General features: G+C 35.1%; 1 protein-coding gene across 3 annotated transcripts in view; it reads left to right on the top strand.

Moving 5' to 3' along the window:
• The window catches only part of mle (dosage compensation regulator mle), a 60,158-nt gene that overhangs the window by 17,738 nt on the left and 23,869 nt on the right, over positions 1-18,551 (top strand). For all 3 annotated transcript variants that reach the window (XM_081986775.1, XM_081986774.1, XM_081986776.1), the window contains 5 exons: positions 2,536-2,738; positions 7,237-7,306; positions 7,367-7,564; positions 7,690-7,852; positions 12,805-13,370. In XM_081986775.1, coding sequence (XP_081842901.1) covers positions 2,536-2,738; positions 7,237-7,306; positions 7,367-7,564; positions 7,690-7,852; positions 12,805-13,370 — 1,200 coding nt within the window. The remainder of the gene's footprint in view (positions 1-2,535; positions 2,739-7,236; positions 7,307-7,366; positions 7,565-7,689; positions 7,853-12,804; positions 13,371-18,551) is intronic.

Here is an 18,551-nt window from a genome sequence, read left to right as displayed (position 1 = left end):
AAATTGTGTTTACTGCTCCATGGAAATTTAATAGTTGGGACATTAAAGAACACTTTTATACTTTTCTAACATCACGTGACAGCTGTCATAACTGTCAAAACTCACTCACCAGTGACCTGAAAGTATAAAATACCAAATAGATGGTTTTCTTTGAGGAATTGCACTGTATGTTGTGTTTACAGCTCCACGAAGCCAAATTTGACAGTTGGGACGTTAATAAACACTTTTATACTATTCTAACATCACGTGACAGCTGTCATAACTGTCAAAACTCACTCACCAGTGACCTGAAAGTATAAAATGTCAAATAGATGGTTTTCTTTGAGGAATTGCACTGTAAATTGTGTTTACTGCTCCATGGAGCCAAATTTGATAGTTGGGACGTTAAAGAACAATTGTATACTTTTATAACATCACGTGACAGCTGTCATAACTGTCAAAACTCACTCACCAGTGACCTGAAAGTATAAAATGCCAAATAGATGGTTTTCTTTGAGGAATTGCACTGTATGTTGTGTTTACAGCTCCATGAAGTTAAATTTGTTAGTTAGGACGTTAAAGAACACTTTTATACTTTTCTAACATCACGTGACAGCTGTCATAACTGTCAAAACTCACTCACCAGTGACCTGAAAGTATAAAATGCCAAATAGATGGTGTTCTTTGAGGAATTGCACTGTAAGTTGTGCTTACAGCTCCATGAAACCAAATTTGACAATTGGGACGATAATAAACACTTTTGTACTTTTCTAACATCACGTGGCAGCTGTCATAACTGTCAAAACTCACTCACCAGTGACCTGAAAGTATAAAATGCCAAATAGATGGTTTTCTTTGAGGAATTGCACTGTAAGTTGTGCTTACAGCTCCATGGAGCCAAATTTGACAGTTGGGACGTTAATAAACACTTTTCTACTTTTCTAACATCACGTGGCAGTTGTCATAACTGTCAAAACTCATTCACCAGTGACCTGAAAGTATAAAATGCCAAATAGATGGTTTTCTTTGAGAAGTTGCTCTGTATGTTGTGTTTACAGCTCCATGAAGCCAAATTTGACAGTTGGGCGTTAATAAACACTTTTATACTATTCTAACATCACGTGGCAGCTGTCATAACTGTCAAAACTCACCCACCAGTGACCTGAAAGTATAAAATGCCATATAGATGGTTTTCTTTGAGGAATTGCACTGTAAGTTGTGTTTACAGCTCGATGAAGCCAAATTTGATAATTGGAACGTTAATAAACACTTTTATACTTTTTTAACATCACGTGACAGCTGTCAAAACTCATTCACCAGTGACCTGAAAGATTAAATTGTCAAATAGATGTGGTTTCTTTGAGGCATTGCGCTGTAAGTTGTGTTTACAGCTCCATGCAGCCAAATTTGACAGTTGGGACGTTAAAGAACAATTTTATACTTTTCTAACATCACGTGACAGCTGTCATAATTGTCAAAACTCGCTCACCAGTGACCTAAAAGTATAAAATGCTAAATAGATGGTTTTCTTTGAGGAATTGCACTGTAAATTGTGTTTACTGCTCCATGGAGTCAAATTTGTCAGTTGAAACGTTAAGGAAAACTTAATCCTTTGCTTGCGTCATGTGATAGCTGTCATAACTGTCAAAACTCATTCACCAGTGGCCTGAAAATATAAAATACAAAATAGATGGTTTTCTTTGAGGAATTGTACTGTATGGTGTGTTTACAGCTCCATGGAGCCAAATTTGACAGTTCTGACGTTAAGGAACATGTTGATACTTCGGTCACTTAACGTCACAACTGTCAAATTTCGCTCCATACAACTATAAATACAACTTGCAATGCGATGTTTCAAAAAAAAAACCAAATTACGAAAACCAGTTGCATGTAAGCGTTGAATGAGTTCTGACAGTTCACAGCTGTCAGGTGACAGAAGAAACATGTCAAAGTGTCTCAGAAATGTCAAAGGTTAGTTATAACAAGTGTCATCTAACTACAAACTACGCTGAGAAATGTCATTTAGTGTCGTAACTGCCAAATTTAACGTCTTAAACTGTCACTTAAGGTCACAACTGACGAATGTACGAATTACAATTTGCGGCGCGATTCATTAAACAAACGCGACTATTTGACCTTTTTGGCAGTTTTGCGGCACTGTTTATTGAGTTTTGACAGCTGTCAAGTGTCTCTCTCTCTCTCTTTATCATTAACGTCATAGCCAGTGCAGTTCGTCAAAGTCGCCCACAAGTTTTTCCAACCACAATAAACGCTTTTCGACGTTGACAAAATGACTGAATCAAGAGTTTTCACTTTAGCAACGTTGATTTCAATGTAATTTTCAAGTTATTTTAGAGTCCAGTAAACCATAATTTTCATTTTATTTTGAATCTACATTAAGCAATATTATTTATATCAACTATTTAGCTATGCTGTCTTAATCTTATTCGTGCATCATCATGCTTGAAAGTTCATGTTTTGATTGTGGTAAAAAGCGCGCATTTTCAGAACTAACAAAAAGAAGTGTAAGAGAGTATTCTATATACACTTTTGCAGGTACCCTCAAAAAGACGAAAAATGCAGCTGAAATGGCTCCATTTGAAGTGAGGCTCTCACCTGCCTTACAGCAACAAGTTCGAGATGTATTGAAAGATTTGGATATACAGGCAAGCGTTATAAAACAAGAAAATAGCGACCAACCTGTGTCATTGCTCTCTTCTCATGTGCTTGACGATTTTCATCCTTCCGTTCCTATCCAGGTAAGTGTTAACTAATTGTATGGTTATCTATACTAGTAGAAATAACCACAAATTGCACTACAAATAACTTTGCTACTGTAACTACATTATTGTATCTACTTTCTACAACTTGCCAGAAGGGAAACTTGAAAGTCTTTATGGTTACCCACAGTCCACAGTTACGATCACCAGTGCAGATCAGCTCTAGTAGATCTTTTCTTTGCCTGTCCTCTGCTGTCAATTCAGTGCCCAAACATCAGTGAAAATCAGGACAAATTCCCCGAACTTCTTCCTTTTGGAAAATAGCTCAAACGTAAGCTGTTTCCAAAAATATGCTAACCCAACAACGTCCTTCCAGTCTCTTTGAAGGTTTCGGTCCAAATGTCTGAATTACTGAGGAAGTACAAACTTGGAGACAGACACCGTCAGTCCAACACGTTTCCCAGCCTCTTCAGAGTTTCTTCCAAGTTTTGTCTTTTCCTTTTACCATTTTTTCTCTTGAGTTTTTTTTTCAATCTGATTGATTTTTAATATTTTAGCAAGTGTCATCTAACTAGTTTTTTTAAATCGCCCCACCACTTACACTTATGCACTTATGCTTTAATTAGTTTCGCTCCTGGTCTAAAACTATGTATAAATTAAAATTAAATTTAAAACTAAAAAACCGCGAGGACCTAGAGGAGGGAACAACAAAAATGAATACTAAAGTCTCTGAAGTCTGGAGAAGTCTCTAGCCTTACGATAGTATTGTATGATAAATGGTTAGTATAGATTTAACTTTACATGCACTGATAACGTATAAATCAAGTGACACCATGTAGAAGATTTAAATTTGAATTATTTAATTACGATACTGAAAATTTGAACGTTCGACACCGTTTTTTCTACTGACTACCAAATTTTGTAGTCTATTTTTAGCCTATCGGATAGGAAATTTAATAAGGATTCCAAAAACAGTCATTTTCTCACTCCAAGTAGGTTTAACAAGCAATTTTGTCTTGACTGTCCTTTCAAACTGTGCTTCTGGCAGTTCAAACTTTGACACCACTTTTCTCTCTGACTGTACTAAATTTTGTAGTGTTTTTTCAGGTTATTGGATAGAAAATTAAATGGGGATTCTAAAAATGTGTTCAAAACAGTCATTTTCTCACTCCAAGTAGGTTTAACAAGCAATTTTGTCTTGACTGTCCTTTCAAACTGTGCTTCTGGCAGTTCAAACTTTGACACCACTCTTCTCTCTGACTGTACTAAATTTTTTAGTGTTTTTTCAGGTTATTGGATAGAAAATTTAATGGGGATTCTATAAATGTGCTTAAAAAAGGCATTTTCTCACTTCAAGTGGGTTTTACAGACGATTTTGTCTCTGACTGTTCTTTGAAACTGTGTTTCTGGCAGTTCAAATTTTGACACCGCTTTTTTCTCTGAGTGTACCAAATTCTGTAGTGTTTTTTTAGGTTATTGGATAGGAAATTAAATGAGGATTCTAAAAATGTGCTTAAAACAGTGATTATCTCACTCCAACTGGGTTTTACAGGCGATTTTGTCTCTGACTGTTCTTTGAAACTATGTTTCTGGCAGTTCAAACTTTGACACCGCTTTTCTCTCTGAGTATACACAAATTTTTTAGTGTTTTTTTAGGTTATTGGATAGGAAATTAAATGAGGATTCTAAAAATGGCCTTAAAATAGTCATTTTCTCACTTCAAGTGCGTTTTACAGGTGATTTTGTCTCTGACTGTTCTTTGAAACTATGTTTCTGGCAGTTCAAACTTTGACACCGCTTTTCTCTCTGAGTGTACCAAATTCTGTAGTGTTTTTTTAGGTTATTGGATAGGAAATTAAATGAGGATTCTAAAAATGTGCTTAAAACAGTCATTTTCTCACTTCAAGTGCGTTTTACAGGTGATTTTGTCTCTGACTGTTCTTTGAAACTAGGTTTCTGGCAGTTCAAACTTTGACACCGCTTTTCTCTCTGAGTGTACCAAATTCTGTAGTGTTTTTTTAGGTTATTGGATAGGAAATTAAATGAGGATTCTAAAAATGTGCTTAAAACAGTCATTTTCTCACTTCAAGTGCGTTTTACAGGTGATTTTGTCTCTGACTGTTCTTTGAAACTAGGTTTCTGGCAGTTCAAACTTTGACACCGCTTTTCTCTCTGAGTATACACAAATTTTTTTGTGTTTTTTTAGGTTATTGGATAGGATATTAAATGAGGATTCTAAAAATGTGCTTAAAACAGTCATTTTCTCACTCCAAGTGGGTTTTACAGTCGATTTTGTCTCTGTCTGTTCTTTGAAACTATGTTTCTGGCAGTTCATACTTCGACACCGCTTTTCTCTCTGAGTGTACCAAATTTTGTAGTGTTTTTTTAGGTTATTGGATACAAAATTTAATGAGGATTCTAAAAATGTGCTTAAGGGAATCGGTAAAGACTTTGCGTTTTTCAATCGCGATGCTTGGCCTACGTGTAGAAAAATATATAAAAAACACTGTTCGTTCTTTGTTTCTGTCGATAAAACTACGGCAGTGTTAACGCAGATTATTACTGTTTAAGCGACAAGGCTCCTAGAGTGATATGGAACAAAGATGTAAGATTTCCGCTCCTTAATTCGAGCAATTTTTTAGTCCTATCTTTTAACCCAAATTACGACTTTAATTTTTAACTTATTTGCGTGATTTTTTTTTATTAAATAGCGAAAGGTTTGGGGAATGTGCGAAAGTTATTTTTGTCACCAAAAAAGTTTTGCAGGTAGGAAAAATAGTGACTTGAAAATTATGGTAATTTTAGCATTTTGTTAAAATGCTTCTAAATATTTTGATTGACGTACTATTAAAATTATATTGACTTTCGCACATTCTAGCAAGTGTCTTCTTTCACATGCCGTTTAAAAAACAGCAATACCTAGCCTAGTTTTTTTTAAATTTGGGTTAAAAGATTCTCATAAAATGCATTGAATCTCCCATAAGAGGTTTTGCTTTACCGATGCCCTTAAAACAGTCATTTTCTCACTCCAAGTAGGTTTGACAAGCAATTTTGTCTTGACTGTCCTTTCAAACTGTGTTTCTGGCAGTTCAAATTTTGACACCACTTTTTTCTCTGACTATACACAAATTTTTTAGTGTTTTTTTAGGTTATTGGATAGGACATTTAATGAGGATTCTAAAAATGTGCTTAAAACAGTCATTTTCTCACTCCAAGTAGGTTTGACAAGCGATTTTGTCTCTGACTATCCTTTCAAACTGTGTTTCTGACAGTTCAAATTTTGACACCGCTTTTATCACTGACTGTACTAAATTTTTTAGTGTTTTTTTAGGTTATTGGATGGAAAATTTAAATGGGGATTCTAAAAATGTGCTCAAAACAGTTATTTTCTCACTCCAAGTAGGTTTGACAAGCGATTTTGTCTCTGACTGTTCGTTGAAACTGTGTTTCTGGCAGTTCAAACTTTGACACCACTTTTCTCTCTGACTGTATCAAATTTTGTAGTGTTTTTTTAGGTTATCGGATAGGAAATTTAATAAGGATTCTAAAAATGTGCTTAAAACAGTCATTTTCTCACTTCAAGTGGGTTTTACAGGCGATTTTGTCTCTGACTGTTCTTTCAAACTGTGTTTCTGGCAGTTCAAATTTTGACACCGCTTTTCTCGCTGTCTATACTAAATTTGTTAGTGTTTTTCCAGGTTATTGGATAGAAAATTTAATGGGGATTCTAAAAATGTGCTCAAAACAGTCATTTTCTCACTCCAAGTAGGTCTGACAAGCGATTTTGTCTCTGACTGTTCTTTGGTTTCTGGCAGTTCAAACTTTGACACCACTTTTCTCTCTGACTGTACCAAATTTTGTAATATGTTTTTAGGTTATTAGATAGGAAATTTAATGAGGATTTCAAAAATGTGTTTAAAACAGTCATTTTCTTACTCCAAATAAGTTTTAAAGGCGATTTTGTATCTGACTGTCCTTTAAAACTGTCTTTCTGGCAGTTCAAATTTTGACACCACTTTTCTCTCTGACTGTACCAAATTTTGTAGTGTTTTTTAAGGTTATTAGATAGGAAATTTAATGATAATCCCAAAAATGTGCTTAAAATAGTTATTTTCTCACTGCAAGTGTGTTTTACGAGCGATCTTGTAACACTGACAGGAGTAGATCTGGTACATCCAATAATTGTTCGCAATGCTCTATTCTGTATTCGCTGGAATTCGGAATTTTAATGAGTGCTACAGAATTCCAGGGTGCGTATTCTTGAAACGAGGGAAGAGAGTTATCAAGAGAAAGACTACCTATAGAATGTGACAGAAGCCCGTTATTGTCAGCTTTTTCTGTCACATTCTATCAACACTTCTCCTGAGATTTCCGTTCCCTGCTCTCAAGAATTAGGCCCCTGGTGTGGTGCAGCTAAAGAGTTATATACAATATACGTTTGGTGTACCTACTCTAGCAATAAAGCCTATTTTCGAGAGAACTTTCTCGAGCAGTACACTGCAGGGGGTTGAAAATTCAATTAAATAAATTCTTTTAGGCTGGAGTAGTTTCATGGTCACCACCTCAACAGAATTGGAATCCTTGGACCGGTTGTAATATAGACGAAGGTAGATATACATTGTTTCGCATTGTCGAAGAATAAGGTTTAAGGTACTTTGAATATTTAGGTTTTTTGGCAACTGCCACAATGGAAAAAATCAGCGAGCACATGTTGGAAGAGGCAAAACTTAAACATACAAGCGACACTAAGTGGCAGCAAAATCAGACTGAACGAGCTAAACTGCCAGCTTTCAGTTTTAAAGCACAACTTATGGAAGCGATTAACGACAATCCCGTCATTATTGTCAGGGGTAACACTGGTTGCGGTAGGTTTCAAACAATACCATGGAAAGATGGTTTTTCTTGCTTTATATTGAAGATTATAAACAAAGAAAAAATTGAACAAATACACTGCTGATTGAATATTGTTTAGAGCAACTTCTTTTTGCAGGTAAAACAACGCAAATTTGCCAGTTTATCCTAGAAGATTATATTATGTCTGGACAGGGAGCTTGGTGCAGTATTGTTGTTACTCAGCCGCGTAGAATATCGGCCGTTTCAGTGTCGGAACGCGTAGCGAATGAACGAGCAGAGGAAATGGGTCAATCTGTTGGGTAAGTTGCTAATTACAATCATTCAGCGACTTTTGCACACCAGCAAAAAACGTATGTCCGTGATTAAATGGGATTTTGACAAGTTAAGGCAGGGGCTACAATCTACAATAAATTATACCAGGTGTCCAAGAGCACCTTGGAAAAATCAAAACCATTTTCATAGGTTATATCCCGAGACGTTCAAGTTTTATCGGGTAAACTGTGCATAGGTGATTTTTTGCAAAATTTTGCTTGGAAAATTATTGAGACTAAATAATTCGACGATAAAATCCTGAGACCGCAGGTCGAAGGATTTTTTGCAAAGAATTATTTAGTCGAAACCATTTGCCTAAAAGAAAAATTTTGCAAAAACCTACCAATGCACATTTTACGTGATAAAACGTGAACGCCGAGGGGTATATGTCAAGATTATTTCCTGAAAACTCACATTTTAGTTTATTAACAAGAAAACAAATACTAAACTAAACGTGATGAAATTAATGATAATATTGAACTCACCCCAGCAGACAACAGATTTTCCTTCAACCATGTATATTTTTGTTTACATTTCAGATTGACAATCAGACGTCATAATATTTTAATTTATGTAATTTTTTAATGGAAACTACGTTATAGTGATTTATTAATTGTTAATATTGAAGAAAATAGCTTAAATTTTATGTGTCTAAATCCCGTTTCGTTTAATATCAAATGTTCTTCAAAAAAACTTATTAGAAAAAGGTAGGAGGTGTTTATTCAGTGTAAAATTTTAGCAACTAGGGATTTATTCAGTATATAACGGCTCTCATTGGTCGAACTAGAAAGGTTCATTGAATTTTATTGGCTGCTAGTACAATGAGGGAAATAATCCCATGTTAATCTCCTATGTCCAGGGTGCTCTTGGACACCTGGTATATTAAGCTGGTGTTGTACTTACAGCAATATTCTAAATCTGGAATTTTGATTGGTGTAAAATACGAAACTACTTATCACCTGTTTTTAATTATGTGATATTCTTGGTTTAAAGCTATTCTTGATATAAATGTTTTTCTTCAGATAACAGTAGTACTTATGTCAAATGTTTAAACTGTAGAATAGGGCTATACATACAGTGTATTCTACACACTACCTTACACACCTATTCATACAAAACCTAACTGTTTTAAATTGTCAAAGACCTTTTCAAGTGTCTTAAACCTTCCTAGAATTGTTTTCAACTGCCAGAGGTCTCTAAGATCATTTTGAAAAGTTCCATAGACCTCTAAATGCTTCTGAGAACTTTTTAAAAAGTGCCAGAAGCGTCTACAAGTGTCTTAAACCTTCCCATAACTGTTTTAAATTGCCAGAGACCTTTTCAAGTGTTTTAAACCTTCCTAGAATTGTTTTCAACTGCCAGACGTCTCTAAGACTATTTTGAAAAGTTCCTTAGACTCTAAATGCAACTGAGAAGTTTTTAAAAATGTCAGAGACCTTTAGGACCATTTTGAAAGTTCCATAGACTTCTACATGCTACTGAGAACTTTTTGAAAAGTGCCAAAAGCGTCTACAAGTGTCTTAAACTTTCCCATAACTGTTTCAAATTTGTCAGAGGCCTCTTCAAATGTCTTAAACTTTTCTAGAACTGTTTTCAACTGCCAGAGGTCTCTAAGACCAGTTTGAAAGTTCCATAGACCTCTAAATGCTACTGACAACCTTCTTAAAAGTGCCCGAATCCTCTTCAAGAGTCTGAAACCTTCCCATAACCGTTTTAAAGTGTCAAAGGCTTCTAGGACCATTTTGAAAGTTCCAGAGTGCTTTCTGTCAAAATCTCGAAAACCGTTTGAGTTAAGGGTGTGAAATTTTTACCACGTATACACCCCGATGGGTGGCAACTTTTACTAAAAATTACATTTTTCTGTACAGCGCATTGTTTGACCTTGAAAAATAAAAAACTGAATTTCTGACATTTTTTACGGGGGTAATGGTAGAAATGTGACGTGGAGTGTCATTTGTCAGAATGGCATTTTTAAAGGGTGCCACGCCCTGAAAACTGTCAAAATTGTCATTACTTCATGGTCATCTCCAAAACCGGACCAGTTAGAGCAAAATGGAGGTCAGATTCGTGTTCTCCAGCTTAAAATTAGTAAAAAAGTCACTTTAGTTGCGCAAAATCCAATATGGCCGCTGTTAGTATAGTAGGCCCAAAAAATTCCAAATTTGAGTCAAAGTTTCCTGCACTTTCCCAAAAAATCGTCCATAACTCGCTTATTTGAGACATTCTGTAAAGACACACCAAATAACAAAAGAAAGCTATTAAAAGGGGCTATCACGTGACGTTCACCGGACCAAGCTAAGTTGTACCGTTTGTCCGCTAGAGGGCGTCAAATTTAATTATTTTTTTTTCGGACATTTTCCTGAAAATCTCGAAAACCGTTTGAGGTAGGGGGGAGAAATTTTTACCACGTATACACCCCGATGGGTGGCAACTTTTACTAAAAATGACATTTTTCTGTACAGCGCATTGTTTGACCTTGAAAAATAAAAAACTGAATTTCTGACATTTTTTACAGGGGGTACCCCATGGAATTTTTCGGAAAATTTTTGAGTTTTCAAAATTGTCTTTGACTGACCAGATAGCTTTAGGTTAATGGTAGAAATGTGACGTGGAGTGTCATTTGTCAGAATGGCATTTTTAAAGGGTGCCACGCCCTGAAAACTGTCAAAATTGTCATTACTTCATGGTCATCTCCAAAACCGGACCAGTTAGAGCAAAATGGAGGTCAGATTCGTGTTCTCCAGCTTAAAATTAGTAAAAAAGTCACTTTAATTGCGCAAAATCCAATATGGCCGCTGTTAGTATAGTAGGCCCAAAAAATTCCAAATTTAGTCAAAGTTTCCTGCACTTTCCCAAAAAATCGTCCATAACTCGCTTATTTGACACATTCTGTAAAGACACACCAAATAACAAAAGAAAGCTATTAAAACGGGGCTATCACGTGGCGTTAACCGGACCAAGCTAAGTTGTACCGTTTGTCCGCTAGAGGGCGTCAAATTTAATTTTTTTTTTTTCGGACATTTTCCTGAAAATCTCGAAAACCGTTTGAGTTAAGGGTGTGAAATTTTTACCACGTATACAGTGGTAAAAATTTCCAGTCTTCTACAAGTGACTACCTTCTCATGGAAAGAACCATTTTTCATAAAAGTCACTGAACAGACTATACAGGGTGGTCCAGTTTTAAATGTCAGTAATTCACCAATCCATAGCCAATTAAAAAATAAGTTGACATTCATTATGTCATTTTCCTGAAAAGTGCTTCTTAAGGAAAATACAGTCCTTCAAATTTCTGTTTAAAAAATCGTTTTTTTTTTTGTCATAACTGTCAGACCGTTGGAGCAATATTGATCAAATTTGGAACAAACACTTTATTACACGTTATTACGGTCACAGACCCAAAACTAACCCAACCCAACTTAAAAATTGTCTTGGAAACGGAAAATTCACTTAAGAAGTTTAAAAATTATAAAAAATAACTAAAAAAAATTTACACAAACTAAAAAATTTTAGTTTTGAAAATTGAATTAGAAAAGCTATTCTAGCTAAACATTTCAGAAGCATAAAAGTTGTGTTTGTAACCAGTTTTCATGCAAATCGAGAGACTTTAATACTAAAAATTGACTTGTAGACATAAAAACTACTTTTTCAAGAATTTGTTACAACAAATTCATACATTTAAACCTTAAAAATTGACTTGAACCCCAAAATGTGACTGAACTAATGAAAAGTGACATCAGAAGCTTAAAATTTGCATTTGAAGTAAGTTTTCATAATTTGAAGACAAATTTCAATATTTTAGTCTTGAAAATAGTCTTAGATGCAGGACATTGACATTAGATTCATGAAAATTGTCTTGAAAACGAACTTTTCGTGCTTTTTACTTTGCTTTTCATTTTCTTCGAATTCTGGACTATTTTCAGTGCTTCAAAACTGCTTTCAGCTTGGAAAATCGAGTTTCAAGGATATCTTCACCAAGTTATTGACATAGCAAACTTAAAAAACAATTTTTACATTCTTCATAGACTTAAAATGGCATTCCAAGCTTTGTCACTATTAAATCGACTTCTAGACACCTCAGTGCTAAAAATTCGGGTATTTCTTAATAAACTAGAATCGTTTTTAGTGTTTTAAGGCTGTTTTCAGTGCCTCAAATCGAGTTTCAAGACTATCTTTACAAAGTTTTTGACTTATCAGGCCTAAAAGCTAGTTTGTCCACTGACCATAATCTTGAAAATGTTATTTCAAGCTTCTTCACTATTAAATTGACTTCTACGCTCATAGGAGCAATAAATTGTAGCATCTCTAAGAAATTCAGACTTAAGAAAAATCGAGTTTAAGACTATTTCCAAAAGTCAAGTTTCTTCAGTAATAAAAGTAAAAAATGTTGGTACCAAATGCTAGAATAATACGTCTTGAGAACTAATTTTTAGAAATAAAATAGTCCGAAAATTTAATTTACTTCTAGACTTGTTGTCCAGTCCAGAAAATTGAGTTATACACCAATTAAAGTCTTGAAAATATACTTTTGGACTCTCTTTAGTCCTAGTAAAGTCAGTTCTAGCATTAAAAGTCAACTTTTATATTATTTTTAGTAGTAAAAAATGAGTTTCATGCACAATACAATCTTTGTCTTGATTTCCGGACTTTTTTTAGTTCTTGAATGCCAGTTTCAGACACTCAACCATGACAGTCTGAGAAAGCGAATCATAAGAGATTTGGATTTTCACAAGTCTTGGATGTTCAGTTTTAAACTATAAAACGATTTTTTAAATTGAAATTTGGAGGATTGTATCTTTCTTAGGAAACGTTTTTCAGAAAAATGACATAATGCAAGTCAACCACCCTGTATTTACTAAAAATGTTCCTCATAGCATGTCATACGAATAAACGTGACTTTTTGGGCTCTTGTATAAAAGTAACTTGAATTTTTTTTGTTCAGATATTCGGTGAGATTTGAATCAGTCCTACCTCGACCCTACGGATCAGTTCTTTTCTGCACCGTGGGCGTTCTACTGAAAAAACTCGAAAACGGTCTGAGAGGCGTGAGTCACGTGATAGTAGATGAAATCCACGAGCGTGACGTAAACAGCGACTTTATCATGGTCCTGTTGCGCGACATGGTTCACACCTATCCCGATCTCAGGGTGATACTGATGAGTGCCACGATCGATACCACGCTATTTTCGAAATATTTCAACAACTGTCCGGTGTTGGAAATTCAGGGAAGGGCGTTTCCGGTGAAGCAATATTTCCTGGAAGATTGCGTCGAATTGACCGGGTTCGTTCCATCGCTGGACCAGAAAAAGAAAACTAAAAACAACAAGAAGGACGACGAAGGCGACGAGGACACGGTCGCGGACGATTCGGAAGAGAATTTGAACGCCGCAGTTGGTCCTAGTTATTCAGTAAAAACTAGAAATTCCATGGCACGATTGAATGAAAAGGAAATCAGTTTTGAACTCATGGAATCGCTGTTGGAGTATATTAAGAAACAGGACATTTCAGGTAATACTTTTTATATTCACTGTGTGTCCAGGATAAGTAGGGTTACTATGGGGATCTTAAAAACGGTTAGAGATTTGGTTAAATGGAAGGAAAGTTGCGTAATCATAACCTTAATAAAATGACATTTAGATAACATCAAATTTTCTTTCGGTTTATGAGATATTTTGAAAAAACTTATTTGTTTTTGACACGTTTTGTTACGGTCCAAATCCAAATTAACCTATAACAGGAATTTAGTGGAAATAGTACCAATATGATCCTCTACAGGGTAGCCTAATCTAAAGCTGCAAAACACAGCAATTTTGACACAATTTTGGTGCATTTTTCCATAAAATCGCTAATAACTCGCTTATTTGAAACATTCAGTATAGAAACATCAGATGATCGTCGATAGCCATTGAATGGGGCTAGCACGTGACTTTAATCGGGCGCGGCAAAGTTGCTCCGTTTGGCCGCTAGAGCGCGTCAATGTTGGTCGTTTCATTTCATTCCTTTTTTGTAAATATCTCGAAAACCGTCCAATTTACAAACTTGAAATTTTTACCATAAACGTGTCTCAAACAGGACGCAACTTTTATCATATATAAAGTTTTTTATATAAAATGCACTGTTTGGCTGTAAAAAAGTTTAAAAATGTTTTTTTTTTTCAATTTTTCAATGGGGTACCAAAGTGAATTTTTGAAAAAAAATAAAAATTTTAAAATTTACTTTGACTGGGCAAATACCATTGGGTTGATGGTCGAAAAGTTGCGTAGGATGCCAAAAGAGCGATTACGGCCCTTATAAAGAGAGCCACGCCCTAAAAAGTACCTAAAATGCCAAAAATCCAGGTCATCTCAAAAATGGTACCAGTTAGCCTAATTTTGACACCGGATTTGAGTTTCTGAGGCCCAAAATTAGTCCGTAACAGGAATTTCATTGAGATAGTACCAATATGGTGCTATACAAGGTACCCTAATTTAAACTTGCAGAAAACATTTATTTTGACACAATTTTGGTGCACTTTACCATAAAATCGCTAATAACTCGCTTATTTGAAACATTCAGTATAGAAACATCAGATGATCGTAGATAGTCAATGGATGGAGCTATCACGTGACGTTAATCGGGCGCGGCTAAGTTGCTCCGTTTGGCCGCTAGAGCGCGTCAAAGTTGGTCGTTTCATTTCGTACTTTTTTGTAAATATTTTAATTATAAATTTAAAAAAAAAATTAAAATTAAAATTGACATTGACTGGGCAAATACCATTGGGTTGATGGTCGAAAAGTTGCGTAGGATGCGAAAAGAGCGATTACGGCCCTTATAAGAGAGCCACGCCCTAAAAAATACCTAAAATACCAAAAATCCAGGTCATCTCAAAAATGGTACCAGTTAGCCTAATTTTGACACCGGATTTGAGTTTCTGAGGTTCAAAATTAGTCCGTAACAGAAATTTCATTGAGATAGTACTAATATGGTGCTATACAAGGTACCCTAATTTAAACCTGCAGAAAACATTGATTTTGACACAATTTTGGTGCGCTTTACCACAAAATCGCTAATAACTCGCTTATTTGAAACATTCAGTATAGAAACATCAGATGATCGTAGATAGTCAATGAATGGGGCTATCACGTGACGTTAATCGGGCGTGGCTAAGTTGCTCCGTTTGGCCGCTAGAGCGCGTCAAAGTTGGTCGTTTCATTTCGTACTTTTTTGTAAATATTTTAATTGTAAATTAAAAAAAAAATTAAAATTTACATTGACTGTGCAAATACCATTGGGTTGATGGTCAAAAAGTGCCAAAGGAGAGATTATGGCCCTTATAAGAGAGCCACGCCCTAAAAAATACCTAAAATACCAAAAATCGAGGTCATCTCAAAAATGGTACCAGTTACCGTCAGTTTGACACCGGATTTGAGTTTGTGAGGTTCAAAATTAGTCCATAACAGGAATTTCATTGAGATAGTACCAATATGGTGCTGTACAAGGTATTCTAATTTAAACCTGCAGAAAACATTGATTTTGACGCAATTTTGGTGCACTTTACCATAAAATCGCTAATAACTCGCTTATTCGAAACATTCAGTATAGAAACATCAGATGATCGTAGGTAGCCAATGAATGGGGCGAGCACGTGACGTTAATCGGGCGCGGCTAAGTTGCTCCGTTTGGCCGCTAGAGCGCGTCAAAGTTGGTCGTTTCATTTCATTCCTTTTTTGTAAATATCTCGAAAACCGTCCAATTTACAAACTTGAAATTTTTACCATAAACGTGTCTCAAACAGGACGCAACTTTTATCATATATAAAGTTTTTTATATAAAATGCACTGTTTGGCTGTAAAAAAGTTTAAAAATGTTTTTTTTTTTTCAATTTTTCAATGGGGTACCAAAGTGAATTTTTGAAAAAAAATAAAAATTTTAAAATTTACTTTGACTGGGCAAATACCAAAAGAGCGATTACTGGCCTTATAAGAGAGCCACGCCCTAAAAGTACCTAAAATGCTAAAAATCCAGGTCATCTCAAAGATGGTACCAGTTAGCGTAATTTTGACACCGGATTTGAGTTTCTGAGGTCCAAATTTAGTCCATAACAGGAATTTCATTGAGATAGTACCAGTATGGTGCTATACAAGGTACCCTAATTTAAACCTGCAGAAAACATTTATTTTGACACAATTTTGGTGCACTTTACCATAAAATCGCTAATAACTCGCTTATTCGAAACATTCAGTATAGAAACATCAGATGATCGTAGATAGTCAATGGATGGAGCTATCACGTGACGTTAATCGGGCGCGGCTAAGTTGCTCCGTTTGGCCGCTAGAGCGCGTCAAAGTTGGTCGTTTCATTTTGTACTTTTTTGTAAATTTTTGAAAAAAAATATTAAAATCGACATTGACCGGGCAAATGCCATTGGGTTGATGGTCAAAAAGTTGCGTAGGATGCCAAAAGAGCGATTACGGCCCTTATAAGAGAGCCACGCCCTAAAAAATACCTAAAATGCCCACAATCCAGGTCATCTCAAAAATGGTACCAGTTAGCCTAATTTTGACACCGGATTTGAGTTTCTGAGGCCCAAAATTAGTCCGTAACAGGAATTTCATTGAGATAGTACCAATATGGTGCTATACAAGGTACCCTAATTTAAACCTGCAGAAAACATTGATTTTGACGCAATTTTGGTGCACTTTACCATAAAATCGCTAATAACTCGCTTATTCGAAACATTCAGTATAGAAACATCAGATGATCGTAGTTAGTCAATGGATAGGGCTATCACGTGACGTTAATCGGGCGCGGCTAAGTTGCTCCGTTTGGCCGCTAGAGCGCGTCAAAGTTGGTCGTTTTATTTCGTACTTTTTTGTAAATAAAAAAAAAAAAATTAAAATCGACATTGACTGGGCAAATCCCATGGGGTAGATGGTCAAAAAGTTGCGTAGGATGCCAAAAGAGCGATTACAGCCCTTATAAGAGAGCCACGCCCTAAAAGTACCTAAAAATGAGTAAAATCCAGGTCATCTCAAAAATGGTATCAGTTAGCGTCATTTTGACAGCGGATTTGAGTTTCTGAGGCCCAAAATTAGTCCATAACAGGAATTTCATTGAGATAGTACCAATATGGTGCTATACAAGGTATCCTAATTTAAACCTGCAGAAAACAATGATTTTGAGGCAATTTTGGTGCGCTTTACCATAAAATCTAATAACTCGCTTGTTTGAAACATCAGATGATCGTAGATAGTCAATGGATAGGGCTATCACGTGACGTTAATCGGGCGCGGCTAAGTGGCTCCGTTTGGCCGCTAGAGCGCGTCAAACTTGATTACCATTTTTCGGACATTTTCCTAATTATTTTGAAAGCGATTTGAGTTAGCTGTGTGAAATTTTTACCATGAATACCCCTCAAAGAGACGCAACTTTTATTAAATATAACATTTTTTTGTTTAACGCACCGGTTGACCTTCAAAAATAAAAAACTAGATTTTGGACTTTTTTAAAGGGGGCCAGTACCATAAATTTTTTTGAAAAATTTTTAAATTTTGAAAATCCTTTTCAACTGTCTTACTTAATTTAGGTTAATGGTACAAATGTGACGTAAAGTGTCATTTGTCAAAATGTCATTTTTTATGAGTGCCATGTATTGAAACTTGCCAAATATGCCCTAATTTCAGGGTCTGTGACAAAATGGCGGCAGTTAGAGTAAAACGGACACCGGATTCGTGTTCTTCATGTCAAAATAAGTAAAAATGGTCACCTTGACAGGCTTAAATCCAATATGGCGATATCCGAAAGACCTTTTTAGAGATGTTATTTTCGACTATGCTATACATTAGAACAAAAAGCAATTTTATGTCAAAAATGACAAGTATCAGAAATAATCTGATTAGCTTATCTTGTTCAGCTCACAAATATCTACAACTTTCTATCTGAACATTATTTTTCTAGGAGCAATAATAAATCCGCTAAATAAAATCAAAAATATTTTTTTAAAAAACAGAAAAACCTTTGAATTGGTCTTCTAAAACTGCAATTTCTTCTAAATTTCATTAATTTCAACTCAGTTCATTTGACAGTTGAAATCATTTTAGAACATTATTTCTTCTGTCATTTGGTTGATATTTCAAAGAAGATTTACAAACAAAAAATGCTAAATTTCATTAATTTCAACTCAGTTTTCATTTGACAGTTGAAATCATTTTAGAACATTATTTCTTCTGTAATTTGGTTGATATTTCAAAGAAGATTTACAAACAAAAAATGCTAAATTTCATTAATTTCAACTCAGTTCATTTGACAGTTGAAATCATTTTAGAACATTATTTCTTCTGTCATCTGGTTGATATTTCAAAGAAGATTTACAAACAAAAAATGCTAAATTTCATTAATTTCAACTCAGTGTTCATTTGACAGTTGAAATCATTTTAGAACATTATTTCTTCTGTCATTTACTGGACTTGGTTGATATTTCAAAGAAGATTTACAAACAAAAAATGCAAAATTTCATTAATTTCAACTCAGTGTTCATTTGACAGTTGAAATCATTTTAGAACATTATTTCTTCTGTCATTTGGTTGATATTTCAAAGAAGATTTACAAACAAAAAATGCTAAATTTCATTACACACCTTTATCGCATTTTCTTCCACAGATTTTCATTTACTGTGTATAAGTGGTTGGCTCCACCTGGTGACTGTTTCTG

Source organism: Ips typographus, linkage group LG9, assembly GCF_016097725.1.
Source record: "Ips typographus isolate SLU linkage group LG9, UJ_Ityp_2.0, whole genome shotgun sequence".
In the NCBI taxonomy this organism is placed as follows: Eukaryota; Metazoa; Arthropoda; class Insecta; order Coleoptera; family Curculionidae; genus Ips; species Ips typographus.
This window is presented reverse-complemented; position numbering and strand designations above follow the sequence as displayed.